The 19,600-nt window shown below is 58.8% G+C and overlaps 1 protein-coding gene across 1 annotated transcript in view; it reads right to left on the bottom strand.

Moving 5' to 3' along the window:
- Positions 1-19,600, bottom strand: part of IL17RE (interleukin 17 receptor E) — a 30,886-nt gene that overhangs the window by 10,924 nt on the left and 362 nt on the right. The window contains exons 2-9 of the mRNA XM_045025170.1: positions 12,815-12,830; positions 11,321-11,476; positions 10,946-11,052; positions 10,191-10,314; positions 9,384-9,523; positions 8,864-8,932; positions 7,744-7,810; positions 6,733-6,914 (exon numbers count right to left, since the gene is read on the bottom strand). Coding sequence (XP_044881105.1) covers positions 6,733-6,914; positions 7,744-7,810; positions 8,864-8,932; positions 9,384-9,523; positions 10,191-10,314; positions 10,946-11,052; positions 11,321-11,476; positions 12,815-12,830 — 861 coding nt within the window. The remainder of the gene's footprint in view (positions 1-6,732; positions 6,915-7,743; positions 7,811-8,863; positions 8,933-9,383; positions 9,524-10,190; positions 10,315-10,945; positions 11,053-11,320; positions 11,477-12,814; positions 12,831-19,600) is intronic.

Below are 19,600 nucleotides of genomic sequence, written 5' to 3'. Positions count from 1 at the left end.
TCCACCTCCTGGGGGGCCCACCTCCCCCATCTCCCTGGGGACCCCCGTACCTCAGCTCCTCCACCTCCTGGGGGGCCAGCCCACCTCTCCCACCTCCTAGGACCCCCATACCTCAGCTCCTCCACCTCCCTGGGGAACCCCCGTACCTCCGCTCCTCCACCTCCTGGGGGGCCGGCCCACCTCCCCCATCTCCCTGGGGAACCCCCATACCTCAGCTCCCCCACCTCCCTGGGAGGCCAGCCCACCTCCCCCATCTCCCTGGGGAACCCCCATACCTCAGCTCCTCCATCTCCCTGGGGGGCCAGCCCACCTCCTGGGGCCCCCCCATACCTCAGCTCCCCCACCTCCCTGGGGGGCCAGCCCACCTCCTGGGGCCCCCCCATATTTCAGCTCCCCCACCTCCCTTGGGGTGCACCTCTCCCACCCCATCCTGTCCCCATCTCCCAGAGGCCTGCAAACCATCTGCCCCCGGGCCAGCCCTGGGAGAGCAGGTCCCGTTGTAGAGCGGTGCTGCAGAAGCAGTTGGATGGGGAGAGGCAGTTGCTGCAGCAGGGGAGCTGGGGGGCCCTTGTCAGCCCCTTCCTTTGTGGGGGGGAGTCAGCCTAGGCCAAGCCCTGCCCTTCATGCGACATGGGGAGCCTGCCCACCCTGGCAGGGGGTCTAGGCTGGGGGAGAAGCTCCCCTCCACCTCCCAGGCCTGGAGGGGACAGCCCGCAGGAGCACCCCAGCACTCGGCCAGAGCCCAGGGACAGCTCTCGGGGGGGAGCCCATCCCTTTGGGCGGACAGTGAGTGCTGGTGGCAGGGCCCCAGGGCCAGGCAGGCACTGGGCCCAGCACTGGGGGAGACGTGTCTGCAGCCCCAGGTGCCCTGGCCCAGAGGTCCCTCCAGCTTGCCACACCCTTCAGAGACTGAGAGATTCACTGTGACCCCATCCTGTGACCCAGTGTGAGGGAGCAGGGAGTGGGGGGATTGACCTGAGGATGTTGCCTGGGAGTTGTATTGAGACTGTCTGCATTGGTGATGGGATACCATGAGCATGTAACCTGAGCCAGGAGGGGGCTGGGGCCAGGTGACACCTTCTGCCCAGAAACTGGACAAAGGCTGGAGGAGAAGTTGGGTGGTGTGGCTGGAGCAGACGGCTGGAGGGGTTTGTCAGTTTGGAGCTCGCTGGGGAAACGGAGGGAGCCCCAAAAGCTGGGGTCTAAGCTCCCTGCCCCCTGGGGGCTTGACTTGTACCTGGTTGTACCTACAAGGTCCTGGTTGTACCTACAAGCCCTGCTTGGGACTGTGTCCCTGTCGTCCAATAAACCTTCCGTTTTACTGGCTGGCTGAGAGCCACGGTGAATGGCAGGAAGTGGGGGTGCTGGGCCTGACTCCCCCACACTCTGTGACACTCCTGTGTAACAGGCCAGAACCCTGCCCCCCTGTAGCCCCTCGAGCAGAGCTGTTAGCATCGTCTGCTCCCCACTGAACCAGGGCCAGGGATGGAGAATCCGCCGCCACCCCGGGAAACTGGCCAGCGGTTAAAAACCACCACCACATTTCCCGTCTGACTTTCTCTGGCTTCACCACCCAGCCCTTGGGTTGCAGTCGACCTCCCTCTGCTAGCCTGAGCAGCCCATTAGCAAACCTGTTCCCCACAGAGGCACTAGCGGACAGAGCCCCACAAATCTTGTTCTTTGGGGAATTCTGAGTCACTTGGTTTTATCCACCTGGTGGGTGGTGGGAAGCCCTTGGGTGGAGGAGGGTGTTGCAGAACAAACCCACACCTACCCTGCAGCAGCAGACCCTGTCCCGTAGGGCTGGGCCCAGCTTCCCACACCTGGGACCACGACCAGGTGCGGGGATGGCAGGGCTGCTCAGAGGGCAGCTCTATGGCCCTGTGCACCCCGTTACAACACCCAGAGCAGGGGTGTGGAGGAAGGTCTCCCTTCTAACTGTTGTTTTGGTTTATTTCGGGTTATTTGGGGTCAAGGCAGCCCTGAACCTGCTCTTTGTTAAACTGCATGGATGGAGCGCCTTGAGCCGCCACTGTAAGGCGTCTCGCAGCTCCGCTCTGAGCCCTCCCCACTAGTCAGCTCTGCCTGGAACTGGCCCCAGGCCCCAGCAGTGGTCGCACCAGTGCCAAACACAGAGGGAAAATCACCTCTGCTCTTCCCTGAGAGTGCCCTGGTTGTGCACCCAGGCTGGCCAGAGCGTTGCGTTGGGGGCTCGTGTTCAGCTGGTAACCCCCCTCCCCCAACCTCCAAATCTTTTTCAGTCCCTGCCCGCAGCACAGCCCCCCAGCTGTGGCCAATGTTCTTTGTTCCTAGATGCACATATTTACATTTAGCCGTACTAAAACCACACAGGCCTTGTCCACACCAACAGCGGCGATGCTAAAAGGTAATAATTGGAGATATACCAATCTCCTAGAACTGGAAGGGACCTTGAAAGGTCATTGAGTCCAGCCCCCTGCCTTCACTAGCAGGACCAGTTTTTGCCCCAGATCCCTAAGTGGCCTCCTCAAGGATTGAACTCACAAAACCCTGGGTTTAGCAGGCCAATGCTCAAACCACTGAGCTATCCCTCCCCCCACAGGGGAATTATACCAACAGAAGCTGGTAGTGGAGACCAAGCCACAGTGTTTGCTTGAGCTCACCTTCCCACACAAGCCAGACCCAGACCGCGCTGTACCAGTGACCTGGCCTCTGCGTTATTTATCACTCCCCCAGTTTGTCTCATCTCCAAGCTTCATCAGGGATGATTTCATGTTTTCTTGCAGGTCACTGATGAAAATGTTAGTAGTAGGGCCAAGAACTGATCCTTGCGGGAGCCCATTAGAAACAGACCTGCTCATTGCTGAGTGCCCGTTTAGTTACATTGAGATCTATCAGTTAGCCAGTTTTCAATCAACGGCACATGTGCCACATTCATTTTATATCATTCTCATTTTCTGATCAAAATGTTGACACTCTAGAGAAGTCTAAGGGCTGGTCTACACAGGGAACTTACATGGCATAGCTGTGTCTCTCAGGGTGTGAAAAAGCCACACCCGAGAGACGTAGCCATGGAGCGCTAACCCCCAGTGTAGACAGCGCTGGGTTGATAGAAGAATTCTGGCAACCTAGCTGCTGCCTCTCGGGGAGGCGGATCCCCTGTGCTGCCGCCTACCCCTCCTGTCCGCATAGGTAGCATCTGCACGGAAGCGCTACAGCCATGCAGCGACAGCTGTGCCACTGGAGCATGTTAAACACAGACAAACCCTTTGTCTGTTACATTAGCTGCCTTCTAGTCTTCTAGAATGTGCCCAGTGTTCCAAGACTTATTGAAAATCAACACTAAGGGTACAAGTATCAGAGGGGTAGCCCGGTTATTCTGGATCTGTAAAAAGCAACAAAGAGGCCTGTGGCACCTTATAGACTAACAGACGTTTTGGAGCATGAGCTTTCGTGGGTGAATACGACGAATTCACCCACGAATGACGTATTCACCCCCGAAAGCTCATGCATCCAATACGTCTGTTAGTCTATAAGGTGCCACTGGCCTCTCTGTCGCTAAGGGTACAGTGAGCTGCTTAGCATGCTGTTTTAAACCTCTTGGATGTTAGTTACCTGGAACTGCTGATTTAAAAATGTCTAACTTTAGTAGCTGCTGTTTAACATCCTGAAATACTCGTAGAATGGAAAGTTATCTTCATCATGTGACATGACTACATCATCTGTTTCCCCCCCCCAATACAGAACAGAAATATAGTATTTACTGAACACTTCTGCCTTTTCTCCATTATTATTAATAATTCTATCATTTCCATTTAGTAGTGGACCAATACCATTGTTAAAATTCTTTTGCAACTAATCATCTTAAAAAACTCTCTTATTGTCCTTAACTCTGCTGGCCATAGATTTTTCCTTGTGTCCCGCCTTTGCTTCCCTTATCAATTTTCTACAGTTCCCAGCTTCTGATTTATATTCATTACTGTCAACTTCCCCTTTCTTCCATTTGTTATGTGTATCTATATACACATATATGTAGCTGCCATCATCTTTCTTCTAAATCAGGTCAGTTTTTTAACCAAGGCCTTTCGGGGGATCTAGTAAAGTGTTCTTAAACAATTCCCAGCTGTCATTCACATTTTTCTGATTATTCTTCCTCTCAGCTAATTTGGCTCATAATTATTTTCAGCTTTGCAAAATTGGCCCTTTTAAAGTACCAAGTATCTAACACACTGGTCTGGACTTTATTCTGTTTGCACATTATAAATGTGATCAGTTCATGCTCACTTGTACCCACTAATGTTTAGTGCTGTGATCAGTTCCTCCGTATCTGCAAAGACAAAGTGGAATACAGAACTCCCCCGGTTGGATGCAAGGCTTTTCTGGTTAAAGCTCGACTCTTCTAAGCAATCTGCGGCAATTCAGCGGGGGGTCCTTCGCTCTGAGCAGGAGTGAGGGACCCTCCGCCGAATTGCCACGGAATAGCTGGACGTGCCGCCCCTCTCCGGAGTGGCCGCCCCAAGCACCTGCTTGCTAAGCTAGTGCTGGCCCTGCTTCTAAGGGTGCTAAAATCTGCAAGATCCCTTGCGTTGCCGTGAGCCGTGGGGCTCCTCACAGAGGTGCAGGGTGCTGTTAGCAGTCCACAGTTAGACTACAGAATTCCTGAGCTACAGCCCCAAACCTCACAGCCTTTTTTAAAGTGGAGAGAGTCTGAAAACCTTTCTTGGCTCACAGCCAGAGCTCAGATCACTGCACCAAGGTGCCCCGTGCTCGAGGGCTACCGCAACAGAGGGCACGGCCCCCCCAAGCCTGCAGGGCAAATCAAATTAAAACGTGGTTTCAAACAGATCAAGCTGTTCGTGGTCATCACATTGCAAGCCTCCTGTGCCGACCCCTGAGGGCAGATGTGGGGAGGAGTGAACAGGGCTGTTAGTCTTCAAAGCACCCCCGCAGCCTGACAGCTCCAGGGGATGTGCAGTCATCCTTTAACCCTGAGCCAGCTAGCTGTGGTGTCAGGCCAGGCCCCAGGCCCCAGACAGGACAGGTGTTTGGAACAGGGGGCTGGCATATTGCCGAAATCCGGCTCCAGCAGGCTGTTTGTTCATTTATCAGGGGGAGGGAGGAATGTAATCAAAGTATTTTTGTAATAAATAAAGTTCCCGCTGCGAATGCTTGCTGGCAGGGGAGGGGGATTTTAGGGAGTGGAGGGGGGGGCATAGGGGTCAGAGGGGTTTGGGGCTGTATTGAGGGGAGGGGGATAAGTGAGGATGGGTGGTAGGGAAAGTCAGAGGGGCTGGGGAGTCAGGGACACATGGAGGTGAGGGATGGGGGGCCCCATATTCTCCCTTTCTGGGTGGGTTCCAGGATCTGGGGGCCCGGGCGACTGGCTGCGGGAAGCACACGGAGGGGCAGGGGATGCTGGATGCTCCGAGCTCAGACCCAGGAAGGTGGAAGCTGTGGGAGCTTCTTGCCCTGGGGACCGTCTGCTCCGAGAGAGGAGGCTCCCCCAGAGTCCTGCCCGGCTCCGGGTAGGGAGCAGAGCCGGCATCACCCGGGGACTCTGTGACAGGGCCTCTGCCCCCCAGGTGTATCTGAGCTTTGCTCCCTGCCCCCCTGTGTGTGCCCCCGACTCTGGGGGATTCCTGCCAATCTATGGGGGGCTGACCTGGCCTCTTACACGCCCTTGTGTCAGCCAGGGTCTCGGGGATTGCCTTTCTTGGGGGGGCTGAGCCCCTCTCTCTACCCCATGTGAGATGGGATCAGACCGGGGGGTCCCTGAGCCACTCTCCCAGCCCCCCACTGTGCACCTGCCAGGACCTGGGAGGGCTTCTGCCCATCTAAGGGAGTCAGCCCCCCCCACACTTCCTGTGCTCCTCATGGAACCCAGGTTCTTGGGGGGGGGGGAGGGGCCTGCCTCACAGTGGGGATCTGAGCCCCACTCCCTACCCCACATGTGAGCTGGGATCTGGGAAACCTGCTGTCCTGATCTTGCGAGGGAGAGCAGAGATCCGGCACACTCGGTGCACATGCTGAGAACACACTGCTGGAGGGGCGGGGGCACCCTTGACACATCCAGAAACTCTTACACACTGGGGGGGGGGGGACAGGGAACCCCCGGGGGAAATCTGAGAATGAACCATGAACATCTGGGAACATCTGCCTCCCTCAGTCACTTTACAATTCTACTTTGTTGTGTGGAAATCCGAGGACGGCAGATTCTCCAGAAGGGCCTGAAATGGATTCTGAGCGGTGAAGCTCGCGGGGCGCGGAGGGGTGAGGGGTGCCCGGGCAGGGGGTGCCAGGGGAAAAGAGGTTGGCTCTGCAGCAAGGGATGGCTGGGGGCATTATGGGATAAACGGAATGGGGGTTAGGGCCTCAGGCAAGGGGGAAGAGGGAGGGATTGGGGGAGTGGCAGGGGAGAAGACCGGAGGAGTTGGAGAATATGAGGAGTAGCAGAGGGGGTGGGGTGGGCCTGTCAGCCCTGAATTCCCCCCTTCCACGTGTGTTCGGAGAGCTGGGGACCCTGCTCCCCTTGGGGTGCTGAGCCCTCTCCCAGCCTGCAGGGGCTCTTCCCTTCACGCTGCAATGCCTGAGGCTCGGCGCTCGGGAGGGGCTCGAGGCTGCACTGGCACCGCCAAACTCCCAGGCCGGCTCAGTCCTGGCAGTGCGAGCCCCGCACAGGCGTCCCTCCAGGAGCAGGCAGCTGGCTCCCTCCCCGCTGGAGCCGCGTGACCACGGGCTCTTGTGCTCTCTTACCTGGTTGGACTCCATGGCTGTGGAGTTGGGGACAGTGTGGCAGGCCCCCGCCTCACTCTCCTTCCAGCACAGGGTGGCGGTCGGGTGGAGCGGGCAGCGGGCACTCAGCACCATGACCATGTTGGCCTCACTGCTGGCGCTGTAGTCACGGAACTGCATGGATGCCCACAGCTCGGAGCCATCTGTGGGGCAGAGAGGCATCAGCCAGAGGCACTGGCAGGCTCAGCCCCGATCCCCTGCCCCGCCAGCAGCCAGGGGCCCCAGTGCCGGCTGGCAGAGGGCACTGGGGTCTGACAGGGCTACAGGCACCCCTGGGTCTGGAGCTACAGCCTAGTTTGCCCCCAGGCGCCATGCGAGGTCTGTACCAAAGCCAGCGTCCCCCTGGTGCTCACGGCCCCTGTGAGGTGTCGGGGCAGGTGACATGGAGGGAGACTGGGGTATACACTGAGGGCCGTGCCCTAAGGCTCTGTCGCTGGGGGCCTCTCTCCTGGCACAGATCACGACACAACTCCGGTCCCGGTGGGAGCTCAGCGCTGATCGAGCGGGGCTGACACTAGCCAGGGGGCGTGGGCTGGATGCGAGGGCAGCGCAGCTCGTCTCCTGCATGGACCCCAGCCCAGCCTGGTCGCTAACCAGTCCAGCCAGGCAGGGCCCTGGCACGGCACATCTCTGCCGTACGGCCCACCCATGGGCACTCCCTCTGGGCAGGCCAGCGCTGCGCTTTGCTATGGTACCAGTGGGCACCGACACCAGGACAGGCCGTGTGGGCGCTCGAGGCACCGCTCCCATGGGACCAGCGGAGCTGTGAATCCTGCCAGTGCCCAGAAGCCCAGGTGCCCCAGGGAGATGCTGGGGGCTTGGCGGGCGCCTTCACTACGGGCACAGTGCCTGCCCGGCTACAGGCAAGGCTCAGGGCAGGGGCAGCTGGGGCCCAGCAGACCCACCCCCTGGACTCCAGCCCCCCAGCCAGGAACTCCCGAAGGCCGGCATGCCCCAGCCCAGGCCACTCACAAGCTGCTGGCAGGGGCTGGAAGGGGCACAGCTTGGTGCGGAGGCTGTCGCGATGCAGGTAGGAGGCCTGAGGAACCAAGGGATCAGATTCTGAGTAAGCGGCCGAACTGGACCCTGTCCCTCCCCCCCCGGCCCCAGCGCCAAGGCCCCATTCTCCCAGACCCCCGCACCTTCCCCCCGAGCACCCAGGCCCCGTCCTCCCCGGCCCCCTGCACCTCCCCCCTCCCCAGCACCCAGGCCCCGTCCTCCCCGGCCCCCTGCACCTCCCCCACCAACCCAGCGCCCAGGCCCCGTCCTCCCCCGCCCCCCGCACCTTCCCCTCCCCAGCGCCCAGGCCCCGTCCTCCCCGGCCCCCTGCACCGCCCCCCTCCCCAGCGCCCAGGCCCCGTCCTCCCCGGCCCCCTGCACCTCCCCCCTCCGCCGGACCCAGGCCCCGTCCTCCCTGGCCCCCTGCACCTCCCCGCTCCCCAGCGCCCAGGCCCCGTCCTCCCCGGCCCCCTGCACCTTCCCCCTCCCCAGCACCCAGGCCCCGTCCTCCCCGGCTCCCTGCACCTCCCCCACCAACCCAGCGCCCAGGCCCCGTCCTCCCCGGCCCCCTGCACCTCCCCCCTCCCCAGCACCCAGGCCCCGTCCTCCCCGGCCCCCTGCACCTCCCCGCTCCCCAGCGCCCAGGCCCCGTCCTCCCCGGCCCCCTGCACCTCCCCCCTCCCCAGCTCCCAGGCCCCGTCCTCCCCGGCCCCCTGCACCTCCCCGCTCCCCAGCGCCCAGGCCCCGTCCTCCCCGGCCCCCTGCACCTCCCCCCTCCCCAGCACCCAGGCCCCGTCCTCCCCGGCCCCCTGCACCTCCCCCCTCCCCAGCACCCAGGCCCCGTCCTCGCTGGCCCCCAGCACCTCCCCCCTCCCCACCTCCGAGGCCCCGTCCTCCCAGGCCCCCTGCTCCGTCCCCCTCCCCAGCACCCAGGCCCCGTCCTCCCAGACCCCCGCACCTTCCCCCCACCGCGCCCAGGCCCCATCCTCCCCGGCCCCCTGCCCCTCCCAGCACCCAGGCACCCTCTCTCCCCACCACGGGGGTCGCTGTCAGGACAGACCCAGGGGCCGGGGCTGGTGGCCGGCAGACGTACCTCAATGCAGAGACAGGGCAGCAGAAACTCGTAGGGCAGCACAATGCTGTGACCCCCAGACACCAGCGCCTGCAGCAGAGAAGGAGGTGGGTGAGGGGGGCAGAGCCGGGCCAGGCCCCCAAGGGACACTGCTGCGCCTGGCCAGGGGCGGCTCTAGACATTTCGCCGCCCCAAACACGGCGGCACGCCGCGGGGGACGCTCTGCCGGTCGCCGGTCCCGTGGCTTCGGTGGACCTCCCGCAGGAGTTCCTGCCACCCTCCCGGCGACCGGCAGAGCGCCCCCCCGCGGCATGCCGCCCCAAGCACGTGCTTGGCGTGCTGGGGCCTGGAGCCGCCCCTGTGGCAGGCCCAGCCCAGGCAGGGACCCCGGGTGCTCCCTTGGCACCCCCAGGTACGGCCGGGATCCCCGCTGGAAGGGCAGTGTTGGAGGCGTCCCCTGACCATCAGCTGCTGGGGCCTGGCCCTGGGGCCAGCCACCCCCGCCCAGCATGGGGGAAGCCCCCGGGGCCGAGCTCCTCACCTGTCGGGGGAAGGGAGTGGGCAGCTCCTCACACTCCAGGGCCAGCTGGTGGCACAGCCGCACGGTCAGGGCAGGGCCCTCGGGCACCGACACCTCAATGGCCCGGGCCTCCGGGTGCCAGGCGTAGCTGAACTCGGGGCCTGCAGAGGGAGAGAAGGCAGGGGATGGGCATCCCGAACCCACATGCCCAGGGAGCCCTGACTGACACCAGCTGCAGAACAGCAGCGGCAGCGGCAGGGCCAAGCCCAGCTCAGCGTCAGGCCCGGGACCAGCGCAGAGGCTGGGACCAGCAGTGCCCCAGAGCCGGGCCCCAGAGCCGGGCCCCAGAGCCGGGCTGCCTCGGGCCCCAAAGCCGGGCCAGCCCCAGAGCCGGGCCAGCCCCAGAGCCGGGCCGGCCCCAGAGCCGGGCTGCCTCGGGCCCCAGAGCCGGGCCCCAGAGCCGGGCCCCAGAGCCATGCTGCCTTGGGTGCCAGAGCCAGCCCCAGAGCTGGGCCCCAGAGCCAGGCCCCAGAGCCGGACCAGCCCCAGAGCCGGGCCCCAGAGCCGGACCAGCCCCAGAGCCGGGCCCCAGAGCCGGACCAGCCCCAGAGCCAGCCCCCAGAGCCGGGCCCCAAGTCACAGCACAGTACCCCCAGAAACACCTTACAGACCCCCCAGGGTCCCCCATGACCCCCCCACAGCTCCACACCGTGATCCCCCACAGCAACCCTTAGAGACAGACCTCACAGCCCCTCTCCCCCAAGTCTCTGCGGGGAGGTGGGATTTCCAGCCCCCGAAGAGGGAGACACCCCCCTCACCTTGTCTCACCTGCTGGCTCTGCAGGGACCAGGTGGCTCTGGTTGAGACTCAGCCCCCGGTCAGGGACGGTGCCAAGCGAGACCAGAACATGGTGCCCGCTCTCCACTGGGAAACAGTCAAACTGCACCTGCCACTGCGGGGAGACCACAGGGTGAGCCCCCGCGAGACCCCCCCAAAACCCCCACCCCGCCGCTGCCCCACAAGCCCCCCACCTCCAGAGCTCCCCCTTCTCCAGCCCTGCGACCCCCTGCCGCTGCCTCACAAGCCCCCCACCTCCAGAGCCTCCCCCTTCCCCCACCCTGTGAGCCCCCCTCCACTGCCTCACAAGCCCCCTGCCTCCAGAGCCTCCCCCTTCCCCCACCCTGTGAGCCCCCCTCCACTGCCTCACAAGCCCCCTGCCTCCAGAGCCTCCCCTGCCCCCACCCTGTGAGTCCCACTGCCTCTGCCCCATGAGTCCCCCACCTCCAGAGCCTGCCCCCACCCTGCGAGTCCCCCTGCCTCTGCCCCACAAGCCCCCCTTCCCCCGCCCAACACTGCCATGGGAGCCCCCCCCACCATCCCAGGAACCCCCCTGCCCCCTCCTTGTCCCCTGGTGCAGACCCCATGAGCAGGCATGGCCCCTAGGACACAGGGCCCTGGGATCAGCACGGTGCCAGCCGAGCCTGCCCAGCTCCCTGCAGCAGGAGGGACTGGACAGCTGGCCTGGCGCAGCTGCCAAGGAGGGAACGAGCCAGGAGCCCTGGGCGCGGTGTGCGCTGACTCACCAGAGAGCCTGCAGCCTCTGGGTGCCGCCTCCAGACCTGCAGCCAGCTGGCCCTATTGGAGCCCAGCACCAGGAAATCCAGCTGCAGCCCACAGACACTCCCCAGCCCTGGGGGAGAGAGAAAGGGTGAGCCCCAAATTCACAGCAGGCCCTACCAAGGGCCCCTCTGCAGCACCCCACCTCCTGGGGAAGCTGCCCAGCCCCCACCGAAGCCAGCCCTATGAGTCCCCCACCCCGGGGTCATTCCCAGGAATTCTGTGGGTGCCCCTAGGCTGAAGGGGGCCTCAGACAAGGCCCAATCTCCATGGCTATGGGGCCAAGCAGGGCCCCAGGAACCCACTCTAAAACGGGGTGCAGATGAGGCCGGCCCACCTACCTGCAGTGTGCAGGGCCAGGCGCACGCGCACGCACGGCTGGCAGTCGCGGGAGGCCTGGCACAGCCGGGCTGTGCTCAGAGCTAGGGCTGGCGGGGACAGGGCTGCTCCATCCTGCTCCTTCTGGTGGCACCGGGGCCTGGGGAGGGCACTGTCCGCTGGAGGAGAGGAGAGGAGTTAAAGGCATCCAGGCCCCATCCGGGGCCTCCCAGTGGACTGCGGGGCTGCCTCCCAGCCCTCTCCGTAGCATGTGCCCATCACCATGCCCACCGAGCAGGGATCTCCCGGTCACTTACACACCCCAGCGCTCTGCATTCCAGACACATGGGGCAACCCCAGTGTGACAAAGTGGGAATGTTCTTAATGTTTTCTCCAAATACTGGGTGGGTGCCTCAGTTTCCCCTATGCCTTTCTTAAGGATCTAGGTGGTGGGATCAGGGGGTGTGATTGTTGCAGAGCCCTAGAGGGCCAGTGTGATGGTGTCTGCACAGAGTGGCCGACACCCTGTCTCCTGGCAACTGGTGGCCTGGGCCCCTCCCCTGCCGGTGCCAACAGAAGGTGTTGGAGAACAAAGAGATCAGGTGGCCTCCTGGCCCGGGAAAGAGACAAAGGCCAGAGGAGGAGCTGGAGGGGGTTTCAGTTTGGGGCTGGGTGGGGAAATGGAGGGAGGCCCAGACGTGCTCTGGCCTCCCTGGCCACAAAATGGACCTGACTGAGGGGTCCTGTTCTCTGGACCTACAAGCTCTGTTTTAGACCATGTTCCTGTCGTCTAATAAACCTGCTGTTTCCCCGGCTGGCTGAGAGTCCCGTCTGCCTGCGGAGTGGGGGGGCAGGGCCCTCTGGCTGCCCCAGGACCCCGCCCGGGCGACTGGCTGCGGGAAGCGCACGGAGGGGCAGGGGATGCTGGATGCTCCGAGCTCAGAGCCAGGAAGGTGGAAGCTGTGGGAGCTTCTTGCCCTGGGGACTGTCTGCTCCGAGAGAGGAGGCTCCCCCAGAGTCCTGCCCAGCTCCGTAGGGAGCAGAGCCGGCATCGCCCACCGGCTCCGGGTAGGGAGCAGAGCCGGCATCGCCCGGGGACTCCGTGACACCCAGCCTTGCCAGTCCCCTGCTAGGTCCCTCCCCTGGGGTACCACTCCACCACCACAGTACAGGGACGCTGGCGCTGCTCTGGGGTCAGCACTGACAGTGAGGGAAGAGCACCCCCGCTGAGTCCCCACCCCGCAGCCTGGCAGCCCCCGCCCCACAGCCCGGCACCCCCTAGCGCCCCACTGGGGGCAGCACTGACTGCATGGGAGCTGGCACCACCACTGAATGCAGCCCCTGGTTTTCCTTGGCGGAGTCCCAGTATGGCCCCATCCCACCGCACCCCAGCTCGGCAGAGTTGTGACCCAGCCCCAGGCGGAAGGAGGGAGGGACTGAGCAGTGCTGCCCCCTAGCGCCCCAGCTCCCCCTGCCTGCCCCACAGCCAGCACCACTAACACAGCAGATTTACTTACCCCTGACTCTGCAGGCCTGTGAGCAAAGGACAAGGAGCCGTGTTAGTGCAGGAGGCCTTGGCCAACAGGTAGCACCCAGCACCCCCCGCCAGCAGTCCCCAGCACCCCTCTCCCTGATGCCCCCCCACCCCACCTCAAACCAAGCAGCCCACAGGGACAGAGCCACCCCCACCACCCTGGCAGCCCCCGGCACCCAGAGCCACCCCCTCCCCCCACCGGCCCACAGCGCCCCCATGAGTATTCTGCTCAGGGAAGCGGCAGTGGTTTATCTGCACTCCCAGTGCAGGGCTGAGACTGGGGCTGGGGGTTACCCAAAGCAGCAGCACGCGCCTGGCCCGCAGGTAGGCACCGGGCTGCAGGAATACAGGGCTGCAGCAGACCTGGGTGAAGGACAGCTCTCCATGCAGGCGGGATGTCAGCGTGAGTGACAGGCCCTAGGCCGGTGGGCTCAGGAGAAGCGGGCGCTGGGGTCCCTCCAGCAGTGACTCGCGGAAGTACCAGGTTCCCGTATTTCCAGGTTGGGGGGAAGTGAGCGGAATCAGGCAGGGTGGAGCCAATAACGGACTAGGGAAGAGACTGCTCTCCTAGCCCTAGCCAAGGTCTGACCGCGGCCGGGGCACCCCCAGTTTGCTAAGGGGGTACGAGGTGAACTCGTGCAGCGTCCAGTGCTAATACCTGCCTGTCCACGCCGGAGCGACCACCATGGGTCGAGGCAGCCCAGGGTTAGCACCTGGATGTGGGGAACTGCTTTTAGGGAGCCACATTTCATAAGAACATAAGAAAGGCCGTACCGGGTCAGACCAAAGGTCCATCTAGCCCAGTATCTGTCTACCGACAGTGGCCAATGCCAGGTGCCCCACAGGGAGTGAACCTAACAGGCAATGATCAAGTGATCTCTCTCCTGCCATCCATCTCCACCCTCTGACAAACAGAGGCTAGGACACCATTCTTACCCATCCTGGCTAATAGCCATTTATGGACTTAGCCACCATGAATTTATCCAGTCCCCTTTTAAACATTGTTATAGTCCTAGCCTTCACAACCTCCTCAGGTAAGGAGTTCCACAAGTTGACTGTGTGCTGCGTGAAGAAGAACTTCCTTTTATTTGTTTTAAACCTGCTGCCTATTAATTTCATTTGGTGACCCCTAGTTCTTGTATTATGGGAATAAGTAAATAACTTTTCCTTATCCACTTTCTCCACATCACTCATGAGTTTATATACCTCTATCATATCCCCCCTTAGTCTTCTCTTTTCCAAGCTGAAGAATCTTCCTCTTTAATCTTTCCTCATATGGGACCCTCTCCAAACCCCTAATCATTTTAGTTGCCCTTCTCTGAACCTTTTCTAGTGCTAGAATATCTCTTTTGAGATGAGGAGACCACATCTGTACGCAGTATTCGAGATGTGGGCGTACCATGGATTTATATAAGGGCAATAATATATTCTCAGTCTTATTCTCTATCCCCTTTTTTAATGATTCCTAACATCCTGTTTGCTTTTTTGACCACCTCTGCACACTGCGTGGACATCTTCAGAGAACCATCTACGATGACTCCAAGATCTTTTTCCTGACTCACTGTAGCTAAATTAGCCCCCATCATATTGTATGTATAGTTGGCATTATTTTTTCCAATGTGCATTACTTTACATTTATCCACATTAAATTTCATTTGCCATTTTGTTGCCCAATCACTTAGTTTTGTGAGATCTTTTTGAAGTTCTTCATAGTCTGCTTTGGTCTTAACTATCTTGAGTAGTTTAGTATCATCTGCAAACTTTGCCACCTCACTGTTTACCCCTTTCTCCAGATCATTTATGAATAAATTGAATAGGATTGGTCCTAGGACTGACCCTTGGGGAACACCACTAGTTACCCCTCTCCATTCTGAGAATTTACCATTAATTCCTACCCTTTGTTCCCTGTCTTTTAACCAGTTCTCAATCCATGAAAGGACCTTCCCTCTTATCCCATGACAGCTTAATTTACGTAAGAGCCTTTGGTGAGGGACCTTGTCAAAAGCTTTCTGGAAATCTAAGTACACTATGTCCACTGGATCCCCCTCGTCCACATGTTTGTTGATCCCTTCAAAGAACTCTAATAGATTAGTAAGACACGATTTCCCTTTACAGAAACCATGTTGACTATTGCTCAACAGTATGTTTTTCTGTGTGTCTGACAATTTTATTCTTAACTATTGTTTCGACTAATTTGCCGGGTACGGACGTTAAACTTACTGGTCTGTAATTGCCGGGATCACCTCTAGAGCCCTTTTTAAATATTGGTGTTACATTAGCTAACTTCCAGTCATTGAGTACAGAAGCTGATTTAAAGGACAGGTTACAAACCTTAGTTAATAGTTCCGCAATTTCACATTTGAGTTCTTTCAGAACTCTTGGGTGAATGCCATCTGGTCCCAGTGACTTGTTAATGTTGAGTTTATCAATTAATTCCAAAACCTCCCCTAGTGACACTTCAATCTGTGACAGTTCCTCAGATTTGTCACCTACAAAAGCCGGCTCAGGTTTGGGAATCTCCCTAACATCCTCAGCCGTGAAGACTGAAGCAAAGAATCCATTTAGTTTCTCCGCAATGACTTTATCGTCTTTAAGTGCTCCTTTTGTATCTCGATCATCAAGGGGCCCCACTGGTTGTTTAGCAGGCTTCCTGCTTCTGATGTACTTAAAAAACATTTTGTTATTACCTTTGGAGTTTTTGGCTAGCCGTTCTTCAAACTCCTCTTTGGCTTTTCTTATTACACTCTTGCACTTAAGTTGGCAGTGTTTGTGCTCCTTTCTATTTGCCTCACTAGGATTTGACTTCTATTTTTTAAAAGATGCCTTTTTATCTCTCACTGCTTCTTTTACATGGTTGTTAAACCACGGTGGCTCTTTTTTAGTTCTTTTACTGTGTTTTTTAATTTGGGGTATACATTGAAGTTGGGCCTCTATTATGGTGTCTTTAAAAGGCGCCCATGCAGGTTGCAGGGATTTCACTTTAGTCACTGTACCTTTTAACTTTTGTTTAACTAACCCCCTCATTTTTGCATAGTTCCCCCTTTTGAGATTAAATGTCACAGTTAGGATGTTGAGATGTTCTTCCCACCACAGGGATGTTGAATGCTATTGTATTATGGTCACTATTTCCAAGCGGTCCTGTTATAGTATTTCGAGCAACTAAAACACCATTCGGCCTTCGGAGCGAATCAAGAGCTTTGTGGTTAAACGATCGTCGTTGCAACACCCTGCGCACAGTCATTCCAAGCGGGGAGCCCGCAGGGGGACCCTGGGGTGCCCAGGGCAGGGCCAACCCCAGCTGCTTTCTGGACTCATGCTCAAGCTAATGGGCCCCTTCGCACCTCTAACTCCCAGCCTGCGTCCCAGACAGGATCACTGCCCTCCTGTCCATGGGCCCAACGCAGGCACCTGTGGGCCCCTTCTGCCACCCACCCGCTGGGCAGACGGCCAGGGACTGCAGCAAAGGGGTGGCTGTGGGGCGAGGGGCAGGCTGAGAACTGAGCAGGCCGAGGACAGCCAGGAAGCCCAGAGACCAGGCCTGGCACTTAACCTGTGGATCTCTTTGCCAGGGGATGTTGTGAAGGCCAAGACTATAACAGGGTTCAAAGAATAACTAGAGAAGTTCATGGAGGACAGGTCCATCAATGGCTATTAGCCAGGATGGGCAGGGAGGGTGTCCCTGGCCTCGGTTTGCCAGAAGCTGGGGATGGGTGACAGGGGATGGGTCACTTGATGATTCCCTGCTCTGTTCATTCCCTCTGGGGCACCTGGCATTGGCCACTGTCGGCAGACAGGACACTGGGCTGGATGGACCTTTAGTCTGACCCAGTCTGGCCACTCTTATGTTCTTATGGCACGGTCAGGCCACAGAGCCAGAAACAGACACATGGCCCCCTGGAAGCCCCCCACAGAGAACAGTGCTAAACTGCCTGCAGGTGACACTAAACTGGGAGGAGTGGCAGAGACGCTGGAGGGTAGGGACAGGATACAGAGGGACCTAGACAAATTAGAGGATTGGGCCAAAAGAAATCTGATGAGGTTCAACAAGGACAAGTGCAGAGTCCTGCACTTAGGAAGGAAGAATCCCATGCACTGTTACAGACTAGGGACCGAATGGCTGGGCAGCAGTTCTGCAGAAAAGGACCTAGGGGTTACAGTGAATGAGAAGCTGGATATGAGTCGGCAGTGTGCCCTTGTTGCCAAAAAGGCTAACGGCATTTTGGGCTGTATAAGTAGGGGCATTGCCAGCAGATCGAGGGATGTGATCGTTCCCCTCTATTCGACATTGGTGAGGCCTCATCTGGAGTGCTGAGTCCAGTTTTGGGCCCCACACTACAAGAAGGATGTGGAAAAATTGGAAAGAGTCCAGCGGAGGGCAACAAAAATGATTAGGGGGCTGGAGCACATGACTTATGAGGAGAGGCTGAGGGAACTGGGATTGTTTAGCCTGCAGAAGAGAAGAATGAGGGGGGATTTGATAGCTGCTTTCAACTACCTGAAAGGGGGTTCCAAAGAGGATGGATCTAGACTGTTCTCAGTGGTACCAGATGACAGAACAAGGAGTAATGGTCTCAAGTTGCAGTGGGGGAGGTCTAGGTTGGATATTAGGAAACACTATTTCACTAGGAGGGTGGTGAAGCACTGGAATGGGTTCCCTAGGGAGGTGGTGGAATCTCCTTCCTTAGAGGTTTTTAAGGTCAGGCTTGACAAAGCCCTGGCTGGGATGATTTAGTTGGGTTTGGTCCTGCTTTGAGCAGGGGTTGGGACTAGATGACCTCCTGAGGTCCCTTCCAACCCTGAGATTCTATGATTCTATGACAGGTTTCGGAGCAGTAGCCGTGTTAGTCTGTATCAGCAAAAACAATGAGGAGTCCTTGTGGCACCTTATAGACTAACACATTTATTTGAGCATAAGCTTTTGCGTAGAGGCTGTCCACGTATCTATTCAGGGGACACCATCATAGGACCTAATCACATCAGCCACACCATCTGGGGCTCGTTCACCTGCACATCTACCAATGTGATATATGCCATTATGTGCCAGCAATGCCTCTCTGCCATGTGCATTGGCCAAACCGGACAGTCTCTACGCAAATCAGACGTCAAGAATTATAACATTCCATAACCAGTCGGAAAGACCGAAAAGTTGCAATTATTCAACAAAAAAAACTTAAAAAACAGACTCCAACAAGAAACTGCAGAATTGGAATTAATTTGCAAACTGGACACCATTAAATTAGGCTTGAATAAAGACTGGGAGTAGATGGGTCATTACACAAAGTAAAACTATTTCCCCATGTTAATTTTTTCCCCTACTGTTACTCACTCCTTCTTGTCAACTGTTGGAAATGGGCCACCCTGATTATCACTACAAATGTTTTGTTTCTCCTGCTGATAATTGCCCAGCTTAATTGATTAGTCTCTTTATAGTTGGTATGGCAACCCACACTTTTTCATGTTCTCTGTGTATATATCTATCTTCCTACTGTATTTTCCACTCCATGCATCTGATGAAGTGGGCTTTAGCCCATGAAAGCTTATGCTCAAATAAATGTGTTACTCTCTAAGGTGCCACAAGGACTCCTCGTTCTTTTTACCTGTAGTGAGGAATCCATCCCCTCCCCCACATGGGGACCCCAGGGAATCCACCTCTCTTTTCCTCCTCCCCAGCAGTAGCCAGCACCAGCTGCTCCCAGGCAGGAACAGGAGCCCCCCTGGCATTTCTGGAATGCTCCCCTGGCCCTGGCAGTAGGTGCCTGGCTCATGCACAGCCCTGCCCACACTGATTCCGCTCCCCGCATAACCACGGGCACCCTCATTCTTCACACAAGTGTCCCTGAGCTTGCTCTTGGCTTCAAGGATTCCATGTGGCAGTAAGTTCCACTGGCTAATTACACCCAGTGTAAAGAAGAGGTTCCTTTCCTCCATTTTAACCTGCTGCCCACGTTTCAGTCTTATGTGCCCAGGCCAGCAGGGACCATGGGATCCCCTAGTCTGGCCCCGTGCCCAGCCCAGGGCAGAGACCTGCCTCCTGTAACCCCTCGAGCAGAACTGTTAGCAAACCCCCGCTCCCCACGGCCAGGGATGGCGAATCCTCCACCCTCCTGCCCCAGGAAACTGTTCTAATTCCCCTCCCTGTCCAAAATTAGCACCCGAATTTGTCTGGCCTCAGCCTCCAGCCCCAGGGCCGGGTTACCCTTCGCTGCTGGAGCCAACAGCCCCTCGCCCACGCTGTTCCCTGGGGCAGGAGCCAGGCCGGGCTCACTCACCCCAGCCCAGCTCCTGGGGGAGCTAACCAGAGCGAGCCCCTGGCCGCAGGGCAGGTTTCTAACCCTGCAATGCAGAGCTGACCTCTGCCCTGGCCCAGGCAAGGGAGATTAAAGGCGGTGGCTCCCTCCCCCTCCAGGTTTTGTCCTGGTCTCATTTTGCCCCGTTTCTTGCTAGCTGCTGGACCAGCCATTTCTTCATCATTACACAGCCCGGCTAGTTACTGCACCTGCCACCCAAACAACCCTGTTCTCTTCACTCCTGCTACCGACCCAGCCCTGGGGGCCCGCCCGGCTCCGCTCGGCCGCACCGGGCCCGGCCCCAGCTCACCCAGATTCCATTTACACCGCCGTACCCAGGTGGGGTCAGGCCGGGCCCAACGGCGGCCTAGCGCCCTACAACCGCGCGCCCCAAACCCCGTCCCCCGGGGGGCGCCCCCCGTCCCCACCCGGTTCGCTTGTGCCCAGTTCCCAAAGCGCCCCCGACCGGGGCACCGGCCCCG

Source organism: Mauremys mutica, chromosome 7 (assembly GCF_020497125.1).
Source record: "Mauremys mutica isolate MM-2020 ecotype Southern chromosome 7, ASM2049712v1, whole genome shotgun sequence".
Lineage (NCBI taxonomy): Eukaryota > Metazoa > Chordata > Testudines > Geoemydidae > Mauremys > Mauremys mutica.
The sequence above is the reverse complement of the archived record's forward strand: the minus strand, read 5'-3'. Positions and strand labels throughout refer to the sequence as shown.